General features: G+C 43.1%; 2 protein-coding genes across 7 annotated transcripts in view; both read right to left on the bottom strand.

Annotated features, from left to right (window-relative positions):
* Positions 1 to 9,451: 9,451 nt before the first annotated feature.
* On the bottom strand, positions 9,452 to 11,246 carry LOC110507263 (interleukin-12 subunit alpha). Its single transcript, XM_021587150.3, has 5 exons — positions 11,099 to 11,246; positions 10,840 to 10,935; positions 10,644 to 10,685; positions 10,291 to 10,440; positions 9,452 to 10,039 (listed from the first exon to the last, which is right to left on the bottom strand). Exons 1-5 carry the CDS (start codon positions 11,204 to 11,206, stop codon positions 9,899 to 9,901), a joined length of 537 nt encoding a protein of 178 aa, XP_021442825.3. The 5' UTR covers positions 11,207 to 11,246; the 3' UTR covers positions 9,452 to 9,898.
* Positions 11,247 to 13,267: 2,021 nt separating this feature from the next.
* LOC110507626 (schwannomin-interacting protein 1) overlaps positions 13,268 to 18,799 on the bottom strand; it is a 60,203-nt gene continuing 54,671 nt past the window's right edge. For all 6 annotated transcript variants that reach the window (XM_021587733.3, XM_090224676.1, XM_021587732.3 and 3 more), the window contains 3 exons: positions 15,482 to 15,605; positions 14,634 to 14,727; positions 13,268 to 14,074 (listed from right to left, as the gene is read on the bottom strand). In XM_021587733.3, the coding sequence (XP_021443408.1) occupies positions 14,023 to 14,074; positions 14,634 to 14,727; positions 15,482 to 15,605 (270 nt within the window). In that variant the 3' untranslated portion in view covers positions 13,268 to 14,022. The remainder of the gene's footprint in view (positions 14,075 to 14,633; positions 14,728 to 15,481; positions 15,606 to 18,799) is intronic.

Here is an 18,799-nt window from a genome sequence, read left to right as displayed (position 1 = left end):
AATGGCAATGTTTTCCCAACTGGTAGGTTTATATTGGAATAGTAACACCATGTGACATCAAATATAGACCACAGCCAATTTTTACTCTGATATTACACACAGTCTCTTAGGTCACATGTCACCCAGTTCCTGAAATGTGGTTTGAGCGCTGGTAGTGTGTAAAATCAGGGGTGTGTGTCTTAGTGTGATAGTAGTATCAGTGGTGAGGGGAATGGCTGAGTGACTGAATGCCTGAGCTGAGCAGAGACCCACATCAGAGAACTCCGCTTCAGTCCAAATGTTCATAAATGACCAGCATGGTCAAATAATTATCACAGTAGTTGTCGAGGGTGCAACAGGTCAGCACCTCAGGAGTAAATGTCAGTTGGCTTTTCATAGCCGATCATTGAGAGTATCTCTACCGCTCCTGCTGTCTCTAGAGAGTTCAAAACAGCAGGTCTGGGACAGGTAGCACGTCCGGTGAACAGGTCAGGGTTCCATAGCCGCAGGCAGAACAGTTGAAACTGGAGAAGCAGCACGGCCAGGTGGACTGGGGACAGCAAGGAGTCATCATGCCAGGTAGTCCTGAGGCATGGTCCTAGGGTTCAGGTCCTCCAAGAGAGAGTAAGAAAGAAAGAGAGACTTAGAGAGCATACTTAAATTCACACAGGACACCGGATATAACAGACTGACCCTAGCCCCCCGACACATAAACTACTGCAGCATAAATACTGGAGGCTTAGACAGGAGGGGTCAGGAGACACTGTGGCCCCATCTGATGATTTCCCCGGACAGGGCCAAACAGGCAGGATATAACCCCACCCACTTTGCCAAAGCGCAGCCCCCACACCACTAGAGGGATATCTTCAACCACCAATTTACCATCCTGAGACAAGGCCGAGTATAGCCCACAAAGATCTCTGCCACAGCACAACCCAAGGGGGGGGCGCCAACCCAGACAGGAAGACCACATCAGTGACTCAACCCACTCAAGTGACGCACCCCTCCTAGGGACGGCATGGAAGAGCACCAGTACGCCAGTGACTCAGCCCCTGTAATAGGGTTAGAGGCAGAGAATCCCAGTGGAGAGCAGGGAACCGGCCAGGCAGAGACAGCAAGGGCGGTTTGTTCCTCCAGTGCCTTTCCGTTCACCTTCACACTCCTGGGCCAGACTACACTCAATCATAGGCCCTACTGAAGAGATGAGTCTTCAATAAAAATCTCTATTGTCTCTTGGCTGAAAAATCATTCTTTGACCTGTCTCCTCCCCTTCATTTAGACTGATTGAAGTGGATTTAACAAGTGAAATCAATAAGGGATCATAGTTTTCACCTAGATTCACCTGGTCAGTCTATGTCATGTAAAGAGCAAGTGTTCTTAATGTTTTGTTTACTCAGTGTATGTACTATGTGAGTTTATTCATAATTTCTTTCTTTTTTAAATTATTTAAAGATAATAAAAAAAAATGTTTATTGAATTTTACCCCCTTTTCGTGGTATCCAATTGTTAGTAGTTACTATCATGTCTCATCGCTACAACTCCCGTACGGGCTCGGGAAAGACGAAGGTCGAGAGCAATGCGTCCCCCAAAACACAACCCAACCAAGCTGCACTGCTTCTTATTAACACAGCACGCATCCAACCCAGAAGGCAGCCGCACCAATGTGTCGGAGGAAACACAGTGCACCTGGCGACCTGGTTAGCGTGCACTATGCCCGGCCCGCCACAGGAGTCGCTATTGCGCAATGATATCCCTACCGGCCAACCCTCCCTAACCCGGGCGACGCTATGCCAATTGTACGTCGCCCCACCGACCTCCCGGTCGCGGCCGGCTGCGACAGAGCTTGGGTGCGAATCCAGAGTCTCTGGTTTTATTCATAATTTCTGTGTTGTGTGTATGGTGTCCTGCAGGACTTGCCGTTCACGCTGGCCGTGACTAAATTGAAGGGATATTTTGAGGTGTTCTTTGATATTAGTTTATCTTTCTCTCAGATGACTGTGTGGACAATACAGTTGAAAAGCCAAGGAAACTGACAAATAGTAAGTTTGTCATTTTTGTTTGCCCCCTCTCAATATCGGCATCAAGAGTTCACTTCATTCCAGTGTATGTTCTAGATATCAAGTTCTCTGTACACAAGCACTTTTCATCCAATCATAACAAAGTAGCTTTTGATTGACAAAGTAGCTTTTTTTCTCCTCTTCTGTAGACAGGAAGAGAAGCACCAGCACATCAGAGGAAGAGTTGCCCAAAAAGAGATGTCGGTGCGCAGATGAGTCAGGTGATGGTTTGAACACATCCATTGTGTAATTTGCTGTTATTACTGTGGTCTTATTCCTGTTGAGTTGCTGTTCAGTCGCCCTGAATAAAACCCTTAAAAGTCTGACGTTCCTCTGTTGTCTCCAGACGGAGTGCGGACAGTGCAGGTCCCAGATGTGTCGTCCAAGCAGCTGATGCAGGTGGCTAAGCTGCAGGGGAAGGAGTGGAAGCAGGTGGCTAAGTGGCAGGGGAAGGAGTGGAAGCAGGTGGCTAAGCGGCAGGGGAAGGAGTGGAAGCAGGTGGCTAAGCTGCAGGGGAAGGAGTGGAAGCAGGTGGCTAAGCTGCAGGGGAAGGAGTGGAAGCAGGTGGCTAAGCTGCAGGGGAAGGAGTGGAAGCAGGTGGCTAAGCTGCAGGGGAAGGAGTGGAAGCAGGTGGCTAAGCGGCAGGGGAAGGAGTGGAAGCAGGTGGCTAAGCGGCAGGGGAAGGAGTGGAAGCAGGTGGCTAAGCTGCAGGGGAAGGAGTGGAAGCAGGTGGCTAAGCGGCAGGGGAAGGAGTGGAAGCAGATGGCTAAGCGGCAGGGGAAGGAGTGGAAGCAGGTGGCTAAGCGGCAGGGGAAGGAGTGGAAGCAGGTGGCTAAGCTGCAGGGGAAGGAGTGGAAGCAGGTGGCTAAGCTGCAGGGGAAGGAGTGGAAGCAGGTGGCTAAGCTGCAGGGGAAGGAGTGGAAGCAGGTGGCTAAGTGGCAGGGGAAGGAGTGGAAGCAGGTGGCTAAGCGGCAGGGGAAGGAGTGGAAGCAGGTGGCTAAGCTGCAGGGGAAGGAGTGGAAGCAGGTGGCTAAGCTGCAGGGGAAGGAGTGGAAGCAGGTGGCTAAGTGGTAGGGGAAGGAGTGGAAGCAGGTGGCTAAGCGGCAGGGGAAGGAGTGGAAGCAGGTGGCTAAGCGACAGGGGAAGGAGTGGAAGCAGGTGGCTAAGCTGCAGGGGAAGGAGTGGAAGCAGGTGGCTAAGCTGCAGGGGAAGGAGTGGAAGCAGGTGGCTAAGCGGCAGGGGAAGGAGTGGAAGCAGGTAGCTAAGCGGCAGGGGAAGGAGTGGAAGCAGGTGGCTAAGCTGCAGGGGAAGGAGTGGAAGCAGGTGGCTAAGCGGCAGGGGAAGGAGTGGAAGCAGGTGGCTAAGCGGCAGGGGAAGGAGTGGAAGCAGGTGGCTATCGGTTGCCTGGACCTGTTATAAATAGCTAACCAATAACTACCAGGAATACCTGCATTGAACCTTGTTGCACTAACTATTTTGACTCATCACATACATTACTTTTACTGTTCGTTATTTATCCCGTTGCCTAGTCACTTTATCCCTACCTACATATACATACTGTATCTACCTCAATTGCCATGTACCCCTTCACATCGACTCTGTACTGGTTCCCCGTGTATATAGCTAAGTTATCATTACTCATTGTGTATTTTTCTCATTGTGTTGTTATTTTTCTATGTATTCCTCTTTTTGCATTTTCAATTTTTCTACTATTTCAATTTTTTTCTCTGCATTGTTGGGAAGGGCCAGTAAGCATGTAACAAATGACATTTGCCAGTAGTGTAAAGTAACTAAGTAAAAAATACTTTGAAGTACTACTTAATTAGTTTTCTTGGGTATCTGTACTTTATTTACTATTTATACTTTTGACAACTTCTACTTTTACTCTACTACATTCCTAATGAAAATATGTACTTTTTACTCCCGTACATTTTCCCAAAAGTACTCGTTACGTTACATTTCAAATGCTCACGGAGGACAGCAGTATAGTCCTATTCACGCACCTATAAATACACTGCTCAAAAAATAAAGGGAGCACTAAAATAGCACATCCTATACCTGAATGAATGAAATATTCTTATTAAATACTTTTTCCTTTACATAGTTGAATGTGCTGACAACAAAATCACACAAAAATTATCAATGGAAATCAAATTTATCAACCCATGGAGGTCTGCATTTGGAGTCCCACTCAAAATTTAAGTGGAAAACCCCACTACAGACTGATCCAACTTTGATGTCATGTCCTTAAAACAAGTCAAAATGAGGCTCAGTAGTGTGTGTGGCCTCCACGTGCCTGTATGACCTCCCTACAACGCCTGGGCATGCTCCTGATGAGGTGGCGGATGGTCTCCTGAGGGATCTCCTCCCAAATCTGGAAAATTGCACGATCTGGTATGCATAATAAAAGGAATTTGATGTACAGCACTTACTTTTTACTTCTACTCAGGTATGACAATTTAGTACTTTTTCCACCAATATACTTTTAAGCACATTTAAAACCAGATACTTTTACTCAAATAGTATTTTACTGGGTGACTTTCAATTTCACTTGAGTCTTTTTCGATTAAGCTATCTTTGCTTTTATTGAGTGCTACCATAGAAATATAAAAATAAATAAATATAAATAAATAAATATAAATACAGGACAAAACACATCACAACAAGAGAAACAACACAACACTACATAAAGAGAGACCTAAGACAACAACATAGCAAGCGAGCACACATGACAACACAGCATGGTAGAAACACAACATAACAACAACATGGTAGCAACACACCATGGTAGTAGCACACAACATGGCACAAACATTATTGGGCACAGACACAATGGGCAAGAAAGGAGAGACAATAATACATCACTCAAAGCAGCCACAACTGTCAGTAAGACTGTCCATGATTGAGTCTTTGAATGACGAGATTGAGATAAAACTGTCCAGTTTGAGTGTTTGTTGCAGTTCGTTCCAGTCGCTAGCTGCAGCGAACTGAAAAGACAAGTGACCCAGTGATGTGTGTGATTCGGGGACCTTTAACAGAATGTGACTGGCAGAACCGGTGTTATATGTGGAGGATGAGGGCTGTAGTAGATATCTCAGAGGGCCGAGTGAGGCCTAAGAGGGTTTTATAAATAAGCATCAACCAGTGGGTCTTGCGACGGGTATACAGAGATGACCAGTTTACAGGAGTATAGAGCGCAGTGATGTGTCCTTTAAGGAACATTGGTGGCAAATCTGATGGTTTGGCACCAACGGTAAAGCCACTCGAGAGCACCCTTAACTGCTGATCGATAAATTATGTCTCCGTAATCTAGCATGGGAAGGACGGTAATCTGAATCAGAGTTAGTTTGGCAGCTGGGGTGAAAGAGGAGTGATTACAATAGAGGAAACCAAGTCTAGATTTAACATTAGCCTGCAGCTTTGATATTTGCTGAGAGAAGGACAGTGTACCATCTAGCCATACTGCCAAGTACTTGTATGAGGTGACTATCTCAAGCTCTGAACCCTCAGAGGTAGTAATCACACCTGTGGGGAGAGGGACATTCTTTTTACCAAACCACATGACCTTTGTTTTGGAGGTGTTCAGAATAAGGTTACGGGTAAAGAAAGCTTGTTGGACACTAAGAAAGCTTTGTTGTAGAACATTTAACACAAAATCTGGGAAGGGGCCAGCTGAGTATAAGACTGTATCATCTGCATATAAATGGATGAGAGAGCTTCCTACTGCTTGAGCTATGTTGTTGATGCAAATTGAGAAGAGCATGGGGCCTAGGATCGAGCCTTGGGATCCCTCAGACCCCTCAGAGACAGCAATACTTAGCCGGACAACAAGAATGGAATGGTCTACCGTATCAAAAGCTTTGGCCAAGTCAATAACAATAGAAGCACAACATTGCTTAGAATAAAGGGCAATGGTAAACTCATGGGTACACTCCATATGGCTGGTATTGTGATGCAGTTATGTCCATGGCAATTTAGAATGTTCAATCAACTAATACTGGATTTCCATGGGATTATAGAATGCTCATTCAAATGATGCTAAGTGATGTGGCTTACAATCAAGTTGTCATCTGAACCTAGGTTTATAAAAGCACCCTGACCAGCATTACTGCAATATCCACAACTACAGATATCACAAATATCCCGATACTGCATGGAATACTGAAAACCAAGGTATATACTGAACAGGATGCAGTGCAAAAACGACAATTGAAGGACCTCGGGTCTTGAGCTATGGCCATTGGTGTCTGAACCCTCCCTGGACCTGGTCAAGACATTCCCAGGTCCCGGCAGACTGGACCCGTGAGACCTCGAGACGTGTGGGAGGACGAGGATGGGCAGTCATTACTATACCTGTCCGTTGCTCACGACCTCCCAGTAGATGACTGAAATCAAAGGCCGGCTGGGAGGATGACTCCAAGCACGCAGTGTCGCATTTGACTAATGCAGGCACGGTGATAACAAAGACTCTTGCCACCCACAGGGAGACACTGTAGATGGGGCAGAAATGTTCTCATCACCTGAGCCGGATGTGGACGACAAGAGCGACCTGATAGCCAAATCCGCATACACTAAGAAATGTACCTTACGGAAGCCGCTGAGGTTGCCCAAGAGATAGCCGAAGGAGAGGAAAGAAGCTCTGCGTAAAGAAAACATTGGGCCGAAGAACCTGATGAGAAGCCTGAGGATCTCCGTGGAAGACATGGACACCCTGAAGAACATGGTCCTGGAGATGCGTACAGTGCCTTGCGAAAGTATTCGGCCCCCTTGAACTTTGCGACCTTTTGCCACATTTCAGGCTTCAAACATAAAGATATAAAACTGTATTTTTTTGTGAAGAATCAACAACAAGTGGGACACAATCATGAAGTGGAACGACATATATTGGACATTTCAAACTTTTTGAACAAATCAAAAACTGAAAAATTGGGCGTGCAAAATTATTCAGCCCCTTTACTTTCAGTGCAGCAAACTCTCTCCAGAAGTTCAGTGAGGATCTCTGAATGATCCAATGTTGACCTAAATGACTAATGATGATAAATACAATCCACCTGTGTGTAATCAAGTATCCGTATAAATGCACCTGCACTGTGATAGTCTCAGAGGTCCGTTAAAAGCGCAGAGAGCATCATGAAGAACAAGGAACACACCAGGCAGGTCCGAGATACTGTTGTGAAGAAGTTTAAAGCCGTATTTGGATACAAAAAGATTTCCCAAGCTTTAAACGTCCCAAGGAGCACTGTGCAAGCGATAATATTGAAATGGAAGGAGTATCAGACCACTGCAAATCTACCAAGACCTGGCCATCCCTCTAAACTTTCAGCTCATACAAGGAGAAGACTGATCAGAGATGCAGCCAAGAGGCCCATGATCACTCTGGATGAACTGCAGAGATCTACAGCTGAGGTGGGAGACTCTGTCCATAGGACAACAATCAGTCGTATATTGCACAAATCTGGCCTGTATGGAAGAGTGGCAAGAAGAAAGCCATTTCTTAAAGATATCCACAAAAAGTGTTGTTTAAAGTTTGCCACAAGCCACCTGGGAGACACACCAAACATGTGGAAGAAGGTGCTCTGGTCAGATGAAACCAAAATTGAACTTTTTGGCAACAATGCAAAACGTTATGTTTGGCGTAAAAGCAACACAGCTCATCACCCTGAACACACCATCCCCACTGTCAAACATGGTGGTGGCAGCATCATGGTTTGGGCCTGCTTTTCTTCAGCAGGGACAGGGAAGATGGTTAAAATTGATGGGAAGATGGATGGAGCCAAATACAGGACCATTCTGGAAGAAAACCTGATGGAGTTTGCAAAAGACCTGAGACTGGGACAGAGATTTGTATTCCAACAAGACAATGATCCAAAACATAAAGCAAAATCTACAATGAAATGGTTCAAAAAGAAACATATCCAGGTGTTAGAATGGCCAAGTCAAAGTCCAGACCTGAATCCAATCGAGAATCTGTGGAAAGAACTGAAAACTGCTGTTCACAAATGCTCTCCATCCAACCTCACTGAGCTCGAGCTGTTTTGCAAGGAGGAATGGGAAAAAATTTCAGTCTCTCGATGTGCAAAACTGATAGAGACATACCCCAAGCGACTTACAGCTTTAATTGCAGCAAAAGGTGGCGCTACAAAGTATTAACTTAAGGGGGCTGAATAATTTTGCACGCCCAATTTCTCAGTTTTTGATTTGTTAAAAAAGTTTGAAATATCCAATAAATGTCGTTCCACTTCATGATTGTGTCCCACTTGTTGTTGATTCTTCACAAAAAAATACAGTTTTATATCTTTATGTTTGAAGCCTGAAATGTGGCAAAAGGTCGCAAAGTTCAAGGGGGCCGAATACTTTCGCAAGGCACTGTAAATACCTGGAGGAGAGCAACAGCACCACTGCACGGCTGGAGACTCGACATCTGCAGCTCCAACAGCAGAATGACGCCTTCATGGATACAATTGAAAGTCTGAAAAAGATCTTTCCACTCTTAAGCACGAGAGAGCTGAGGATAGGGTGAAGTTATGGGATCAGAATGGCTGGCTGTATTGGCCTATTGCAGTAACTTTTCTTCACAGGAGGAGTTAATCCAGATGAAAGCTTCCCTCATTGAGGAGATGCAGGTAGCTTAGTGGTTAGAGCGTTGGGTCTGTAACTGAAAGGTTGCTGGCAAGCTGACAAGGTAAAGATCTATCGTTCTGCCCCTGAACAAGGCAGTTAACCCACTGTTCCTGTCATTGTAAATAAGAATGTGTTCTTAACTGACTTGCCTAGTTAAATAAAGGTTCAAATAAAATAATGTAAAGCGCTGTGGCTGAAAGCACATGCCACAACCTGGAGTTTCAGGCGAGGGTGCAGGACTTGGAGGTGCAAATTGCAGAAGCCAGGAACGCTGGTAAAGAACATGAGATGACAGCTCCATTGTGCGCAGGAAAAGGGCCCATTCCTTCACCGAGGAACTTGTGCAATGTGACATGAACTCTGTTGATGAAGAGATAAGTGGAGGTTTCAACCACTGCGACCCAGAGCTGCCTGGGGAGAAGTCTGCTCGGCAGGCTCCAGAAGGTGGTCTGCCAGGCAAGGATGTTCGCCCAGGGTGGCATGGTTTCCTTGTGCGTAATGGCTGCAAGTGTGCCCACATGCCAAATTGGACAAGGGGTTCAATGCGGAGACCTGCTTGAAGACGCAGAAAAGGGCTTTTTCATATCTTATGCGACTATTACACACATGGCCTTCCCTCCCGTCTGAATGATATTATATTTCAACATGTTCCATAAAGATAAGGTATTTTTACAACAAACAAAAGCGTATTTAGCCTATTCATGGATAGAATGTTGAAGCCCACGGAGCAACACAGACAACAAAGCTAACATTAACAGCCAGTCAATATAATAAATACATAATCAGTCTCAGTAAGCTTGTAATAAATACTTTATTATAAATATTCCAATAAATAACATTAATAACATATTGTTAAATAAATAAATACATTTCATAAATCAAATAAATAAATAAATCCCAGTCCTTAAATATAGGAATAAATAAATAAATAGATTGACCAACATGATCTTCATTGACTAGTTTTGCACTAAACCTACTATCATTCAGCTCTAACTGAGCCAAAGGAGTTTAGATAGCTCATGTCCTACTCATCTAGGCATTCACAGTGTAGTGCAGTAAGTATTCAACAGTTATGATGGCAAAGTAGTTGTTGAGGATGATGTCTGATGATGAAGATGACAATCAGGGTTGCTGATGATTCACTTTTTGATGGTGATGATGATGATGATGATGATGAAGATTATCAGCACTTGTTATAGTTGATGATGATGAGAAATCGGATGATTTTGAAGATGAGGGTTTTACTTCCTGTGGTCCCCAGCAGAGATGTAGCCCATTGCTCTGCTGATGGTGATGACCCGGAGGTGGAAGCCCTTCAGTAACTTACACAGATGGACCCTCTGGTCCACAGAGTTACCACTAGTCAGTTTAGCGTCTGCAACCTGCAGGGCAAAAGCAAACAAAGCTTAACTTTATAAAAATGCTAACTTTAAGTCCATAGTTGTATGCGTGCCAATAACATTTGTGCTGTTTCAAGCACAGAGAAACATATTTTTTTTGTATACAGTTTTGTAATTGTCTATATGAGTTTGTTGTCATTAGAAAACTGAATCAAAAGAAAAAGGAAAATTCAGGGAAGGAAGGAATGTTTTATGACAACAAAAAAAAAAGAAATAGAAAAATCTAATCTTACTTGTGAGGAAGGATCCCCTTGTGTGGATGGACAATTATTGAGTAGGTTCTTGGTGTCCTGGACAGTGGAGCTGAGGTCGGCCTGTTTGTAAGCCTGTAGTGAGGCAGCATAATGTCCTAGGTCTGCTCGGATGTTCCTCAGACACGCACTCTGTCAGAAGAAAATATAAAGATGGACAGAGATCAGACAATCAGACATATAGGAAGCAGTTGAAATGGGTGAGCTAAGAATGGGTGAATTATGTGAAATGCCATCACTATAAAATCTACAGACTGTCAAAAGATCTAACTATTTATTTTTAAAACTGTGGATTTATATACAATGATGCAATATTGTAAGAACACAATAGTTACCTCACTGAATGTGGTGTTCCGTTGACCAGAGCATCTTGTGTTCTGAGGAAATACAGCAAAATAATGCATCAATCGACTGATTTATATCACTATTCTGTAAATCCTAATTATCACTTTCAATTAATACTTAAAAGTCCGAGAAAGTATCATTTAAAAAATAATGTTGATATGAATTTAGCAAATGACTGTGACTTACCCTGTCCGTGTTGGGTTCGCAGGCTAGGACTGTCTGGGTCTTACTGTTCACCTCCACGCGCTGCTCCGAGCAGTTTAAACCCCCAAACAGGTTTTCCTATCAAGGGAAAATGATTAAATTAGTAAGTGGATACATTAATCACAAACTGTGTGAATAAACTGTAAGCATATCAACGATACAGACGGATTGACTGACTGAATGAACAATACATTAGATATGAATTAAACGTTCAAATTCATTCGTTATAATTGTCACTCACGTTGTCCAGGAGCTTTCTAACATTCTTGACGAGCTCTCTGGAGAGGTCAGCGCACTGCCCGCATTTCTCAGTGTCCAAACTCCGCGGCGTGCTCACTGGGGTTCCCATGGAGACTTGGCAGAACAAAGCGAGCAGCAGCACACAGCTGGTAAAGTCTGTGTGGAGGGAGGACACAATCAGTCAGCACCAACCAATGCATCACCCCAATAATCCTCTAAACAGACCAATAATAAAAACACCCCTGAAAATGACATTATTTAGCTCCATAAATTAAAACGGAAGACTATGTCAAGTTTGAGGCATATCATTTCAGAGGGTTAGTTGTTACAAAAATGATGTACAAATAAAATGAATACTCACATAAATAAAAGTTTGGCAGCATGATTCTGAGATCTTTGACTCAAGTGTGGCGTAAACTGATAGGTGTTGTCATCTTTGCTTCATCTGATCATTATATAGAGCCGTGCAGTGCTCCTTGAGGGAATTCCCTGGACAGATTTAAACACTGAATTACAAACAACAAAACAACAAGAGACACCGAAATGAAAGCGACGCGTCAGTCGTGTGTAATTTCCTGAGTGGTCTCTGTTTGCATCTCGGCCAATGAGTGACTCCTTCAAGTGAAACTGGAATTAACAGCCAGGGGCTCGTTTCGATTTGCATGAGTAGGCTCAAGAGGAAGCCAATGCCTTAAAGTGAATTAATAATACAATACCGATATATATTTGTTTTACATTACAGTTAAAGTAATGCAGTTCAAATCTATAACTGAGTCACATTCTCTTGTGGGCAGCATATCACTGCGTAACCCAACTCGATCCAGAAACTTTGCAGCACCCACCGATTGCAAAAAAACTACGTGAGACAGGCATTCCGATGTCAGTGTTTTACTTTTGTTCCGTATTTTAATTGTAATTGTCAAAACTAGACAGATGAATAATGTTAGAAAGGTTTTTCTAAATGATTGTGCTATAGGCCTAGAGATATTGTGGGTGGGTAGTAGCCTTTAGTCTACTTTGACATGAGCCTCTTCTCTAGAAGGCTGATTGTCTAAAACTACATTCATAGTTGTTTTTATTTCATGCTTTCAATTATACATTATAAACATACATTTCGTAAGAACCAAAAACAATGTAAATAGGGAATAGGTTTAATTTCCCAACTTTTGATTGAGTTCTTCGCTACAGGGGTCAGAATAAAGAGGTTGTTTCATCAATTCGGTGACTTTTGAGAAGTAACTTGTTTAAAAATTTTTTTTGTTAGATTTCACCTAATTTGTATATTCTGTTATAAAGAGCACGTGTTCAACTTAAACATATATATATATATATATATATATATATATTTTAAAGAATAAAGCAAATGCCTATTAAGTGTCAGATAAAGTAACATGGATTTAATTTATCTCTGTGACAGTGGCAGTTGGGAGGGGGGTCGATTCCCAATGTTGATCAGTACTAAAATGTATGCAGGAGTATGCTAAACCATGACTCAAATGTAATGGGATTGCCCATGACCCCTGCACACCTCCACAATTTTAACCCTGGCATTTGAATTTGTTTACCATTGGCCTGTTTACTTAAGAAAGTACACCTCTTCCCGTAAAGGCTGACTCTCAGGGCCTGTAGAGAAAGAGAGGCCATGGTGAGTCAATCTGCAGGGGAGAGTTTCACAGAAGTGGATGATGCTTGTGGTTGTGACCATTGATATGAGATCAGACCTTTCAAAACCACAATCACAGTAAAGCACAGAGCTATCTTAGGCCTAAGGTTTAAAATCATCTACTCTTTAAAACAAGGTGGTTTTGTATGACTGTTCATCGAAAAATGTAATAATAGAAAAACTGATGCATTCTTCATACTTCATACTCTTGTTCATACTTCATACTCTTGTTCATACTTCATACTCTTGTTGCCTCTGAATAAAATATTCAGCGGAGTGATCAGGTTTTCTCTTCCCAGATGGCAGTGATGTCGGTATGGTTATTCATTTATGAATTATGTCCAAAATCCTACAATGCACTTGTCAGTATTAGTATTACATAATTATGAAATAGTCATAAATGCACTGTTAATGTACTGTGTTTTGCCAGTTTGCACTTATAGTATTTACAATAATATCTCAATCTCTGTCCACTTTTCTTAACAGACTGCACACCAAACCACAATATATGAAACAAAGTTGATTTTTTATTTTACATATCTGTACATAAACATTTCTTCCCTCAAATAAAAATTCTCAATACAATAGGATGTAAATGATATTAACACATTTATTCATTTAAAATGACTCGTGTCAGAAAATCAACATTCACAAAATGTTGAAGACCGATCAGAGTGAATGTATTACCAAAAGTTGCAACTCCACTACAAGGCAGGCAGGTTTCCTTTACACTCTTTTAGCACCTTCAAATAAACATTCCTCAGTTGAAAACTACCAATTGTGCAGAATAAAAAGAGGTTGACTTTGAAATACTTAAAAATGACCTTTTAACTTAAAATAGTCTGAAGTTAGTCTTCATAGTTTTATACAATGTTTCTTTTTTTCTCTTTTAACTGACTTTCTACTAATTTCTCACTATTATTATTTTTTCTCCACCATTTTGTATTGACAGTTATAATTTAGTGGCAAATGTAAAAAGTTAAAAATAAACAATAGCAAAGCAAGGCCGATCACTGCACAGGAAGCCGGGACAGTATCCATGACAACACACAATCAGTTTCCTCTTCTCCCAGGAAGCAGGAAATTCTCTGTCTTTAGCGCTGGGACAACCACAGAAGCAAATGAAAGGCTGGACTTCCTCTGGCTGCTGCCACCATGGGAGAGGGGCAGACAGAGGGGGAGCAGCGAGAGACATGGGGCAGGGCACAGGGACCAAGATGGGGCGGGAGTGAAGTAAAGGGATGGGGTAGGGTCGAGGTGTCTCATTTGGATGGGGTCTTCTCAGCCATGTGTTTCTGCTGGCTCTCAGCATGCCTGAGTAAAAACAATATGATGATTAGATAAACTACTTTATTAGCTGCAGCAAATATATCACACTGTGGTTAACGTCTGTCTCAAAGACAGAGTTCCCCTAATCATTCTCTGGCCTGTTTGAGGTCCTTGTTCTTGCAGCTGTGTGTGTGCGTGTGTTTGTGTGTGCTCCTGTATGAAAATCATGCAAATGTATAACCTTTGCTAAACATCAGTCCCAAAGACAGAGTTCCCCAAATAATTCCTGGCCTGTTTGCGGTCATAGCCCTGGAGGCTGTGTGTGTGTGTCTCCGTGTGTGTGTCTCCGTGTGTGTGTCTCCGTGTGTGTGTCTCCGTGTGTGTGTGTCTCCGTGTGTGTGTCTCTGTGTGTGTGTGTGTCTCCGTGTGTGTGTGTGTGTCTCCGTGTGTGTGTGTGTGTGTGTGTGTGTGTGTGTGTGTGTGTGTGTGTGTGTGTGTGTGTGTGTGTGTGTGTGTGTGTGTGTGTGTGTGTGTGAAAGTGTGTGAAAGTGAGTGAGAGTGAGTGAGTGAGTGAGAGTGAGTGAGAGAGAGATAGCATCACCACCTGGTCAGGTCCTCTATGTCCACCAGCATGGCATCCTGCTCCATGTGCAGTTCATCCCTGATCAGCAGCAGCTGCACCAGCTCCTCATTCAGGCCTGGAGAAGACAAACATCAGAACAACGTCAGAAAAACATTAGAGCAACAACACACCATTAGAACACTAACATACACCATATCGCAGAAGTATCGTGGAAGATCTGTGTTAAAAGGTCATTTCTGATTGAGCCGACATTTGCAGCGGTTACAGTGAATGCAGTCTCCGCCAACGTGGGAATATTGCTTTTATATATCATTTCAATCGAGCTATAACACGGATCTTCCACGATACAGATTGAATCCAGTCCCAACTCATACGATACACATATTTCGATTGGAACATTTATTTTTAAACCATGCCACTAAAATACAAGATCCTATAGCAACATTTTTTTGTGGGGGATTTTTGGGCCTTCTTGGTAAAATTAGGTATTGTATGTCTTTCACCAGTTTCATCACACATGCATCCAACTTACATTGTCTGAAATGACTGTCAATACCAAAGATACAGTCCCTAACTAACAATGTGTGCGTGAGTGTGCCTGTGGTCTTGTTTTTCTATCCTCGTGGGGACCTCAAATCCCTAAAAGTCCTCACAAGGATTGTAAAACAAGGAAAATTCTCACTCTTGGGGAAATTTCCCACATCCCCACAAGGACAAAGGCTATTTTAAGCTTAGGGGCCAATGGTTAGGGTTAGGTTTAGGGTTAGGGGTTAGACAAAAATAGGATTTTAAAATGGAAATACATTTTAGGTCCCCACAAGAATAGAAAAACATGTGTGTGCGTGTGTGTGTGCGTGTGTGGTACTCACTCTCTATCTGGGAGTGCAGGTCGTTGACTATAACCTGTAGTTGTCCCAGGGTCATGTCTCTCAGGTCTGTAGGCTTCAGGCTCCTCTTCATCAGGCACTCACTGATGTGGGGCATGTGGGGCAGCTAGAGAGAAACGCACACAACACCAGGTAGAAATACACACACATTTTCAGAAACATACAGCACATCAGAAATGTACAAGTACCAAATATGTACACTCATTGATATGGACTCTTGGGCACTACAGAACCCAACGACACTGCAGTATATGTGGGTGTGAGTGTGTGTAGGCCTATGTGTGTTTGTGTGTGCAAGATGGTGCAGATGCTTGAGGAAAGGTGCCATTTCAGTTTAATCTGCATCTCATAAATATATCCAGCTGCTGAAAGCAGCCCCATGCTACAGGAGCTGCCCAGCTCGAGCACTAGACTGTAATATGATGCAAAGCCCAATCTCTCCAGCAGGGGTCAGCCTAGTGACTTGACTGTCACAGCAATATACAGTACAGCAATGGTCCCTGAACTGACCCTAGTCATAGAGAGCTACAGGAAACAACTCTGTCTCCTTCCTTCTGGCCATAGCTGTGGGATGTAGGGGTGCTGAAGGTGTTGTAGCACCCCCTAAAAAATCTGAATATACACCACCAGTCAAAAGTTTTAGAGCACCTACTCATTCAAGGGTTTTTCTTTATTTTTACTGTTTTCTACATTGTAGAATAATAGTGAAGACATCAAAACTATTAAATAATACATATGGAATCATGTAGTAACCAAAAAAGTGTTAAACAAATCAAAATATATTTTATATTTGATATTCTTCAAATAGCCACCCTCTGCCTTGATGACAGCTTTGCACACTCCTGGCATTCCCTCAACCAGCTTCATGAGGTAGTCACCTGGAATGCATTTAAATTAACAGGTGTGCCTTGTTAAAAGTTAATTTGTGGAATTTCTTTCCTTCTTAATGCATTTGAGCCAATCAGTTGTGTTGTGAAAAGGTAGGGGAGGTAATACAGAAGATACTATTTGGTAAAAGACCATAAGACCATATTATGGCAAGAACAGTTCAAATAAGCAAAGAGAAACAACAGTCCATCATTACTTTAAGACACGAAGGTCAGTCATTAGGGAACATTTTAAGAACTTTGAATGTTTCTTCAAGGGCAGTCGCAAAAACCATCAAGTGCTATGATGAAACTGGCTCTCATGAAAAAAAAGAAGACCCAGAGTTACCTCTGCTGCAGAGGATAAGTTTATTAGAGTTACCTCTGCTGCAGAGGATAAGTTTATTAGAGTTACCTCTGCTGCAGAGGATAAGTTTATTAGAGTTACCTCTGCTGCAGAGGATAAGTTTATTAGAGTTACCTCTGCTGCAGAGGATAAGTTTATTAGAGTTACCTCTGCTGCAGAGGATAAGTTTATTAGAGTTACCAGCATCAGAAATTGCAGCCCAAATTAATGCTTCATAGAATTCAAGTGACAGACACATCTCCACATCAACTGTTCAGAGGAGACTTTGTGAATCAGGCCTTCGTGGTCAAATTGCTGCAAAGTGGTTAGAGCGTTGGACTAGTAACCGAAAGTAACCGAAAGGTTGCTAGATCAAATCCCCGAGCTGACAAGGTCAAAATCTGTTGTTCTGCTCCTGAACAAGGCAGTTAACCCACTGTTCCTAGGCTGTCATTGAAAATAAACATTTGTTCTTAACTGACTCGCCTAGTTAAATAAAGGTTAGAAAAACACCACTAAAGGACACCAAGAAGAAGAAGAAGAGACTCACTTGGTTCAAAACACACGAGCAATGGACATTAGACTTTTGGAAATTTGTCCTTTGGTTTTGGGTCAAATTAGAGATTTTTGATTCCAACAGCCGTGTCTTTGTGAGACGCAGAATAGGTGAACGGATGATCTCTGCATGTGTGGTTCCCACCGTGAAGCATGGAGTAGGAGGTGTGATGGTGTGGGGTTGCTTTGGTGGTGACACTGTCAGTGATTTATTTAGAATTCAAGGCACACTTAACCAGCATGGCTACCACAGCATTCTGCAGCGATAAGCCACCCCATCTGGTTTGCGCTTAGTGGGACTATCATTTGTTTTTCAACAGGACAATGACACAACACACCTCCAGGCTGTGTAAGGGCTATTTGACCAAGAAGGAGTGTGATGGAGTGCTGCATCAGATGACCTGGCCTCCACAATCACCCAACCTCAACCCAATCGAGATGTGTGCCAAGAGTGTTCATCTGCTGAACACTTTTTTGGTTACTACATGATTCCAAATGTGTAATTTCATAGTGTTGATGTCTTCACTACTGTTCTACAATGTAGAAAATAGTCAAAATAAAGAAAAACCCTTGAATGAGTTGGTGTTTTGGACCGGTAGTGTATATATTTTTTAAAGAAAAACAGAGTTCACTGGGCCTTTACTAGTTCTGTATTAGTGGAATGACATAGCCGTCTGTAGGGCGGGCAAAGCATTTTTTTCAGCATCCCCCAGCCCAAAATCCGTAGCACCCCCACCCCCAAACGACTTCCCGCAGCTATGCTCCTGGCAGTAAGCAACACACTATACACTCTCTCTTTGTCTTCCCTGAATTCTCTGACAGTTTGTTCTGGCCAAATCAACACACAGCCTTTCACTGCTGTCGTTTGTGTTTCCCTCAGTTTCTCTTCCTCTCATCCACCTCTTTATCTTTCCCCTTCTCTCTCATTCTGTATGTCACTCACCACACCTTGTTGGGTTCAATAGGGGCAGGTTTGACATTAACCCCAGAGAGTAACCAAGGTGAATCAGAAAGCATCATGTTCTTTCTCAGGCTCACTGGGTATGAGAATTTCCCTCGATCCCTTGTTCAATCTATTTCTATCATCTGTGTGCATCTCCTTTCTCTCTCTCCTTAGCTCAGGAGAGACAGAGAATGTGTCTAAGGGTGAGAAAACATGTGCTCCTTCCATGTGCTCCTTCCATGATCGCTTAGCTGGTTCTTCTTGTCAGAGTTTCTCACTCCTCTTTCACTTTCACATTGGCACCCATGCAACTGCGCCAGGGGCCATGTTTCCCCTCTGCCACGTGCCACTGTTTCAGTTCGGAGAGGGAGCACGGAAGTCAGTGACATGCAGAGAGAGGCGGGGGTGTGAGAAAAGAGAGAGAGAGTGAGAGATGCGGGGGGAGAGCTGGCCACCGCGAGTGGTAGTGTTTTGGTCACGATATGTGTTGGGCTCATTGTGTTTGTCTGAGGCGGAGTTTCCTCCCTCAGTGATATTACTGGCTTGTGAGGTTAGTGGCAATACGAATAAGGATACCACCAACAACAATA

Source organism: Oncorhynchus mykiss, chromosome 27 (assembly GCF_057628025.1).
Source record: "Oncorhynchus mykiss isolate SJ-2025 chromosome 27, ASM5762802v1, whole genome shotgun sequence".
Classification (NCBI taxonomy): domain Eukaryota; kingdom Metazoa; phylum Chordata; class Actinopteri; order Salmoniformes; family Salmonidae; genus Oncorhynchus; species Oncorhynchus mykiss.
Note: the sequence above shows the minus strand (reverse complement) of the source record. Positions and strands in the feature narration are given on the sequence as shown.